The following is a 9,183-nucleotide window of genomic DNA, read 5'->3' as shown; positions in this document are numbered from 1 at the left end:
TCGAAAATTATTAGTTCTAATGGGTTGCCTCTAGTCATAAACTAAAAGAACCTGTAATAATCAAGTAAATTAAAAATTAAATTAAAAATAAAAATATTAAAATAAAAATAAAAATGACTAAATTAATAGAAATAAAAATTTTCTAATATTCTTGTCTCTGGCAACAACACCAAAAACTTGATGCGTCGCGAAACTAACTAAAATTTTGACTAAGGCAAGTGCACCTATCAATTAATAATATAGGTATGGTGAGTAAAGATATCGTTCCTACGAAGACTAAAAGTACTAGTAATTACTGTCTTTCTATTACTTAACTGAATAAATTTAGTGATTAATTAAAAATTAAAAATAACTAAATTAATTAACTAATGAATACGGTAAAGAACAAAACACAAAAATAATCGAGTAAAAACCAAGAAGCCAAACAAATACCCAGAAAAGATTTCATCTAGATTTCATTTGTCATTATTAATTTAAATTACACAGTTCTTTTATAATATCTTGATCTGTAGAAATCCCTAAACTATGCTAATATATCTTTCAAGAAGCACTTTTGGGATAAGGGCATTCCTAAACAAGCTGTTTTTTTTAGAGAAAAAGTGTTTCTCCAAAGCCAAAAATTGGCCCAAAAGTACTTTTTTTAGAAGCTGAAAAATTTTAGCTTCTCCCCAAAAGTGTTTTTTTCTCCCAAAGCACTTTTGAGAAACATTACTAAACTAGGCCTAAGAGCAACTAACTCTAGGTTGATTAATTAAAATTTCTTTTTAATTAAAAACTCTTATTTTTGCATTAACTCGATTTATGAATCCCCCTATTAAATTTGACTCTAATCTGGTAGATTTATGTCATCCTATTTTTAGGATTGCATGCAATTCCACTCAATTCCACAAAATCTACTCTTAAACAGGGTCTATCCCTCCTCTGATTTAATCACATCAAACATGCATCAATAATCTAGAAATATCAAACCAAGAATTAAGCACACATAATTGAGAACAAGATCTAAGTATTTATTGCATAAAATAAAAATCAAACAATAGAATCCATCATAGGGTTCATCTCCCTAGGTATTTAGAAAATTAGTTCATACATGAAAATAAAAACATCCAAGACACGGTATAACCGAAAGAAATAAAGAAACTCGTTATAATCTCCTAAGAAATCAATTGGGAATCTTCAATCTTGACAGAAATCTACTTCAGATTCAGCTTTAATGGTGTTTTTCGAGTTATTTTCTTAAATGTTATATTACGGCTCACTCATATCTTCTTAGTTTTGTCATATATACGTCTTAGAATGCCCGAAAAACCTAAAAAACATGATTTCCCACAGTTTAGGGTGCAAATTCGCGAAATCGACATGGCCTACCACATGATCGTGTGACCCACACGGTCATGTGGCTAGGACATATGGAATGGGTCAGCCCATGTGGCTTCTGTAGCTTACTCCGATTTTCACTCCTTTTTCTCCCAAATGTTCTTCTAAGTACAAAAACATGAATTTAAAGGATTAGGAGCATAAAATTCACCATTAACATTAAATAATCATCCAAAATTGCATTAAGAATGATATTAAAACATGCTACTTTTAGCACTTATCAAGTGTGGTGCATATTTCATGACTTCATTCGTAGGTAGAATTGGGTAATCCATATTGTGAAGAGCAAATGGAAGAAGGAAATGATGAGTACATGTTAAAATGTTAAAGAGGAATAACCCAACAAATATGGAATGTTTGAGAAATTAGATAAAATTGCATATGATGTTTATTTTTATTGTTATTTTATTATTAACCGTATTATTGACTACTTTCTTGGATAATATATTACTTATGATCATTTGATTTTAATTTGTGTTAGTCGTTTAGAAATTTCTTTTATTGTATTGATACTTTTTATAATAATTATTTTTTAATTATGTAATTATATAATTATAATTTGTACTACCAAACATACATAATAAATTATAATGTAATTACACTATATGTCAAATACGTTTAGGAAATACAATTCTTTTTTGAAATTACAATAAAATTTAACTACCACCTAATAATTACACTTTTATCCAATTACTTTATACCTTGCTAAATTTTCTTAAGAAATTTTATCCAAACTTTTGAAATAATTTATCAATGTTAGTAGAATTGTGAAACAATTAATTTCAATTTTCAAAATGTGCTCTTACCATATAATAGAATTATATTCTGTAGTTAATCTTAAGTTATATAAAATATATTTTTATCATAATCAATAATTTAGTAATAAAAAATGTTAAATTTTCATAATCAATTTTCAATTTCTGGGAAAAAAGTCAATTTCAATATCCCAATCATAATACTCTATATCATAAAATAGAATAATTAATAGTTATATGAATTCGTTAATTATTTATTTAACTTTTTCAAAGGAAAAATGTAAACAAACCCACATCAAACATTTGTAATATAACCGTCAAGCAAGGTTCCATGATCTCCCATACAAATCAAACATTGACCAAAGCCCAACAGCAAGCTCACGGTGCAAAATATTCATTGAGTTTTGCTCCTTTCAATCCTAGTCAGAGTTCCCATCATCGTTAATGGCGGCCACATCCGTTTGCTGATTATCACTTACTAGGTTTGAGGTTGCGGAGAAAGTAGCAGAGTCCCGTAACCCATGCGATACGGCTTGATCTGCAAAGAAGGTTTCGAGTAGCTGCAGAGGTGACAGTTTAGTAGTGGAACCAGTAGTAGAACTGGTGGTCGGGGAGGGTAGCTTAGTTCCAGACTCATGTTGTGGCTTCGTATTTGCAGATGGGGCTTTCGGTGTTTTCTTCCGGCCTGTTTTCTGCTTCTCCTTTCGTGCAGCAACATTTGCATCCGCGTTCTGCTTTTCCAGGTGCCTAATGTAGTTTTCCAGTTTTTTCCGCGGGAATAGTTTTTCGAGCTTGTGATCAGCAATGCATCCGATGACTTTTCCCACCGCACCTTTTTTTTTATCTCTAATTTGACGCTGTGAGACCATTCAAATAAAAACACGGACACAGGATGATAGCTCATTAGCCAGCAAATCTTTGAGCACGCATGAATATAAAGAAATAAGGAAAACTTACCGGTTTCCAATGTGATTTTTGGGCCTCTTGATGCACACTCTGCATCAAATATTCCAAGTGAGCTTTCAGAATCTGTGCAGGTGGGAACTTGTCAACAAGATCTAATGCACATATGTATCCAATAGCCTCGAGCCGTAGGTTTTTCTTTACAAGTGTTTCGATCAAAACTGTCAAATTTAAAGCAGATTTTGCAGGTGGCATTAGACTACCGTCAGGTTTTATGCTCATAAAAAGTCACCACCGAACTTCATAGGTTAGTTTTCTAATTCATAGATATCATAATATTTCCAAGCAAATGACCAAATGAAATGACAAAGAGACAACAAGATTGGTAGTTATCAGAAACTCACTACATAATATATTTTCTTGACGCCTTCTAAGGAGTTCTGTCAAATTTGAATGCTCTTTACCAGAACATAATATATTTTCTCAATTTGTTCTTACCTTCAGCTCAATTATTTGACCTTCATATATTTCAATCTGACATTGAATGCATGAAAGAAACCAAAATCTAGATGATTCTGAAAAATAACAAGCTAATATTTTACCAATAAGGACCCCCTTTGATTCCTTTCATGTGCCAATCAAGTACAGGATGCAACCAAAGAACTCCACTAGCATCTTAGATTCAATAGAAATAACCCATTCTAGGGGACATTCCTGCACTACGCCTCATCATCAGAAGCTGTCGTTATAAATTAGCAATATGTGAGAGCTAAGCAGAGAGGACAAGGATAACTTCATCTAACAGCTAAAAGAATCAACTAAAACAAGGGCAAGGATAAACTAGAAAAAGTAGACTAACCATGGATCTTATCTGTCAAACCAAGAGCCAGGCACAAAGCAGGAGACTGATGATACTCGCTTGCTATTACCAAAAGACCAAAAAGCTCATCCGCTTCGTAAGCAAAGATCAAAGAGTAGGTGACTATCAGCTGCAAGAAACCATAGGCCACCACACCTTTCAGTGCTCTTTCTTTCCAATCGAAAGCCAGCTTCAAAACTTCTTCGTTTACATGGGGATCAATCTGGAATGGAAATGTCCTTAACTGCTCCAACAAAAGAATGCAACTTTTTCTCACATGGCATAAGTTTCCAGAATTAGACCCATTCCACTTCTTTTCATGAGTATTCGATAACTCTGGTATATTAAAGGTTGATATTGCATCCAAAACAAGTCTTGCAGGATCAGGGGCCAATTGAAGAGCGTCAGAAATTTCACAGCGCATAAAATTGTGATCTTCCACATGCTTGCATAGAAACAATATTAAACCCATTGCATCCATACTGGTGCTATAAGATTGTAGGTCAACCCCATAACTAGTAGATGAACAAGTGGTATAATGCTTAAACTTTGCCTCAGAAGGAACAAAGGCATCTGAATGAAAATTGTCTGATTGACATTGGTCAATCATTACTTGAGCATGATGGATACTGCTTTCTGTATGGTTCGAGAATCAACTAATTAGCATATATCGAACTCGTAAGTGAAAATTTAGAGTAAAAGAATAGAAAACCAAAAAAGATACTTGCTAAACTCTAAGCGTGTGCAAGACCTTTCATGCTATCAAAATTATTTAATTATAAAATAATAAAAGGATCTAAACCAAGAATTATGATCTTGTTTGGTAAAAAAAGAATTAAAAGCAGAAATAGCCACAAAAAAAAAACAAAAGATTTTACCAGGGGCAGCCTTGTTGACTGCTCTAGTTGAAGTGAAATGCTCCAAGCTCCAGGGATCACCGATTTCACACCCATATTGCCAATTAAATGAGCTTGTGTCTCCACAAAAAGCAGCAGAGACCGACAAACTACAAGGCACAGATTGATCAGCAATCGGGCGAATTGGTTGCTCAAGCGGTGATGGTTTTAAATGAAGATTGCCACCAGCACCAGCAAAAAGGCTTGGTGCAGCCTCAGCTGACATATTGATGCAGGGCCGATTAAGTTCACCGTCCTGCTGCATTTTAGCTTTGGTTAAAGGGATTGGCAAATCCTTTTTCTTCTCTGCTTTCTGCTTTTCTCTTTGTGCTGTATCATTCCCCAGTTCTTTCTGCCTTTCCAGATGCAGGATATAGTTTTCAAGATCCTGAGGAGGGTATAGAGATTCAAGCTTGTGATCTGCAATGCATCTAATGACTCTTCTCATAATCGCAATTTCTTGGTCTATGGTCTCATTCTGCCAGCATGTTGAGTTAAAAGTCATAAAGATATAATGTAGGACACCAGCTTAACCATTAAGAATACAGAGACACAAAAAGTGCAAAGGTTACCAGTTTCATATTTGATTTTTTGCCCTTCCGGTATTTTCTCATCTTCGAATACTTCAAGTGGGCATTCAGAAGGAGTGCAGGAGGGAACTTGTCAGCAAGATCGAAAGCACAAATATATGTAATAGCCTCAAGCCGTAGATTCTTATTTATAAGGGTCTCGATAAGGACTGTCAAATGTAACCGAATAGTGCAGTTCTAATCAGAATGCCATTAAAGAGACTAGAAAACTATTACTGAAAGAAAAAGCACAGTGTCGACTTACTAATAGCTTTATAGTTTATAAATAGGAAAAACTTCCAATGCAAAAGAATGAGAAAGATGACAACTAGACAACAGCATGTAATACTTATCGAAAATTGACTTTTGTGGAGCTTGGTTCTAATCCCGGTGATGCTTTAGGTTTCTATAATAGCTTCTTCAGTTTCAAATTTTAAAATGAACAGCGAAAATAAAACAGAGGTCTGAAGAACTATGAACAACTAAATATATAAACATACTGATCTGCCAATCCCATTTATTGACCATTCAGAATTATACTGCAACCAGTCAACCACTGTAGCATGAAAGCAGTAAAGATATTATGTTTCCAAGAATTGAAATTAGTCAAAAGATGTAAAATAGCTGTACACATCTTACGTCCATGTTCTAGTCAATGCACAATGCATCAAGTCAAGGCATCAATATAAGCTCTGCAGATAAGAAAACAACAACCTAAAGAAAACAGCTAAAAGAAGTAACAATATCAAGAAGCTACTTATTATATATAGCATCTAGAACAATATCCTAAGAAAGATCAGGATAGAAAGTAAACTCACTCGATGTCTTATCAGCCAAACCAAGAGCCAGACACAGATCAGGAGACTGTCTATACTCACTTCCAGTTACCAAAAGAAAAAGGAGTTCATCAACGTTATAAGAAGACTTCAACCGGTACGTGATTATAAACTGCAAGAAACCATATGCCATCACACCTTGTGGGTACTTCTCATCCATTCTTCCTTTCCACTCAACCGCTAGCTTAAGAGCTTCTTCATTCACATGGGGTTCGATCTGGACTGAACATGTCACTAACTGCTCCAACAAAAGAATACAACTCTTTCTTGCATTGGATAAGGCTATTCCCTTAAACCCATCCCCTGACTTTGAACGATAAAAGAATGATGATGCATCCAATACTAATTTTGCAGGATCCGGGGCCAATAGAAGTGCGTTGGAAATTTCGCCTCGCATTAGATTATGATCTTCCACACGCTCAGACAGAAATAGCGTTAAACCTCTTGCATTCATATTGATACTAAGAAACTTTAGCTCAGGCCAAGACCTAGTAGATGAAGAATCAACATGCTGCTCAAACTTTGGTTCAGAAGGAATGGAGCTATCCAGTTGAAAATTGTCTGCTTCAGATTGCTCAATCTTCACTTGAGAATGATAGATATCTCTCACTGAATTGTTAGAATATCAACTTGTGAGCATAATGACACACTAGTAACAGAATGTAGAATTACAAGAATGAAAAACAACAATCCATAAACTTCACAAACTATAAGTACATGTGTACCTTTCCATTTATTTAAAAACATGTACAAATTACAATCACTGATTGATTAAATCAAGAACAAGGATGAAGAACTATTAAACCTAAAATGAAAATCCTGATTGTTTAACAAAATCTAAGTAGTAAAAGAAACAAATTTGCCAATGAACAGGCAAAAAGGTCATAAAATTTAAAGTGTGTAAAATGAAAATGTTTTCTGTAGGGATTTCACCAACAAAACCAATGATACAACTCTGCATGGGAGCAATGAAAAGACACTTACCAAAGGTTTGGTCAACGAAACCAAGGATAGGACTCAATATAGGAGCCTGTTTATGCAGAGAAACACTCTTAAACAGACTCTCAATTTCTTTGATATTAAATTCACTAGTCAATCCATAAGCACCCACAAGCATCAGAAAGACCAAAATCTCTTTATCATAAATGCCATTATCTTTTATATTTCCTTTCCATTGTTGCGCTACTCCCAGAGCATTTTTCCTCAATTTCTGACTAATCACTGGCCTCAATCTCATCAACTGCTCCAACAGAATTACACAACTGTTCTTGACCACCCCTCTTTGAACTCCTATATTTGCCCTCTCTGAGATTCCAGCTTTAACTACATTCAAAACCAATTTTGCTGGCTTCCCTGACGTTTTCAGTGCATTGTAAACATCATTACCAATCCTGTCATCATTCTCATGCTCAGTTAAAAACATCAACAATCTATCAGCATCTGTACTTGCAATAAATCTTAAATCAGCAGAAGATGGAGAAGAAGAATTGATCTTTGTATCATCTATTGCCTCAGACATCACATTTGAAACCTCACCCAATTGCTCCATCTTTACTTGGGAATGGAGGATGCAGCTATCTGAACAGACAAAATCACAAAAAATTGGGAGCACAGAAAAAGAAGGTAAATGGAAGTTTTACCACCAAAAGGAATAATATGATTAACGTATCTCAATTGACTCAGGAAACCCCATGATCATTAAATGTTTTTCTTTTTCTTTTGGAGACATAAGAATATCAACTAGGCAAGTTGCTGATCGAACATAATTTTACATGACATGACAAAGTAAAGAGAGATTACCAGGGGCAGCCTTCTCAAAAAGTCCAAGACTATGACCCAACAAGGAAGCTTGCTTATGCTGTGCAACCCTCTTAAAAAGACTCCTAATTTCGTTGGATTTAAATTGACCAAGCAATCCAAAAGCACCCACAAGCATCAAAAACAATAAAATCTCCATATCATCCTCGCCCTGCATCCCCTTCTTTATCTTCCATGCTTTTGCCGCAAAAATTGCTTGTTTTTGAACTCCTTTTTTAATCCCGGGCCTAGCTCTCATCAAGGCCTCCAACAAAACCAGACAACTTCTTCTTTCCACATTTGTCTCAACCCCAACATTTCTTTGCTCCATGAAAACCCTTTTAACAGCCTGCCAAACCAGTTTTCCAGGATTATTAGACATTTTAAGTACATTATAAACCTCATCGGCAAGCTTTCCGTGTTCATTTTCATGCGCATTCAAGAACATCAACAACCTTTCCCCATCATCACTGACAATAAACTTCAAACCCAGTAAAGAAGAACCTTCTCCGATCAACACCTCGTCAAGTTTAAACTTTGAACGCTTACCCAATTCATTTTCTCTCAATTCAAGATCTTTGAGTCTATTCCCTATCTCAATTTCTTTGTACCGAAGCACATCGAAACGTGTTCGGATTCCACTTTGGATTGAGCTGGAAAGTTCCTGGATCTTTCGGCATTGAAGAGCAAGTAAAGAGACTGAAGAAGAACCACCCTCACACTGGAGCTTTTCGAGGGTGTTTACTAGGCCTTTCCATTGGGATTCTAACAGGATCAAATCAGCTGAGATATCATCAATATCATTCATTTGTTTTTCCCCTTGAAAACAGAGATGATTCCCAGAAAAGGAAAAAGGGTAAAGAAAATACCCAGGAAACTGAAACGTCGTCCAAACAGTGAAAGCTAAACTTAAAAACAGATGGCAGCGAAAGCAAGTTGACTACTTTTTCATTTGGGTCTTTGCTTATAGTTTTCTATTATGTGGAGACCAGTTTCCACTAGGTCTTATCATCATTACCATGCAAGATTAAACACTGGTCAATTTGATCCCATTTTAGTTTTTCTCGTACGGAGCTGTAAACAATTGGGCAAATGTTTTCCATTCGATGGGTTATAAAAATAGGGTAAACTACAAAAATTAGTTACTTTTGTTTGTCTTATATTATATTTTAATTATTTATGTTTGAAATG

The 9,183-nt window shown here is 34.9% G+C and overlaps 1 protein-coding gene across 2 annotated transcripts; it reads right to left on the bottom strand.

Moving 5' to 3' along the window:
* Positions 1-2,365: 2,365 nt before the first annotated feature.
* Positions 2,366-8,953, bottom strand: LOC105804490 (uncharacterized). Of its 2 annotated transcripts, none has more exons than XM_012637128.2 (8): positions 7,996-8,945; positions 7,180-7,773; positions 6,178-6,804; positions 5,363-5,529; positions 4,773-5,268; positions 3,895-4,530; positions 3,090-3,256; positions 2,366-2,989 (listed from the first exon to the last, which is right to left on the bottom strand). In XM_012637128.2, exons 1-8 carry the CDS (start codon positions 8,798-8,800, stop codon positions 2,552-2,554), a joined length of 3,930 nt encoding a protein of 1,309 aa, XP_012492582.1. In that variant the 5' UTR covers positions 8,801-8,945; the 3' UTR covers positions 2,366-2,551. The 2 variants fall into 2 exon arrangements, 1 of the variants encoding a protein (XP_012492582.1); XR_001136995.2 differs by lacking the exon at positions 2,366-2,989 and adding an exon at positions 3,638-3,774 and having other exon boundaries at positions 7,996-8,953.
* Between the last annotated feature and the right edge of the window lie 230 nt (positions 8,954-9,183).

The sequence above is a fragment of the Gossypium raimondii genome, chromosome 11, assembly GCF_025698545.1.
Source record: "Gossypium raimondii isolate GPD5lz chromosome 11, ASM2569854v1, whole genome shotgun sequence".
In the NCBI taxonomy this organism is placed as follows: domain Eukaryota; kingdom Viridiplantae; phylum Streptophyta; class Magnoliopsida; order Malvales; family Malvaceae; genus Gossypium; species Gossypium raimondii.
Note: the sequence above shows the minus strand (reverse complement) of the source record. Positions and strands in the feature narration are given on the sequence as shown.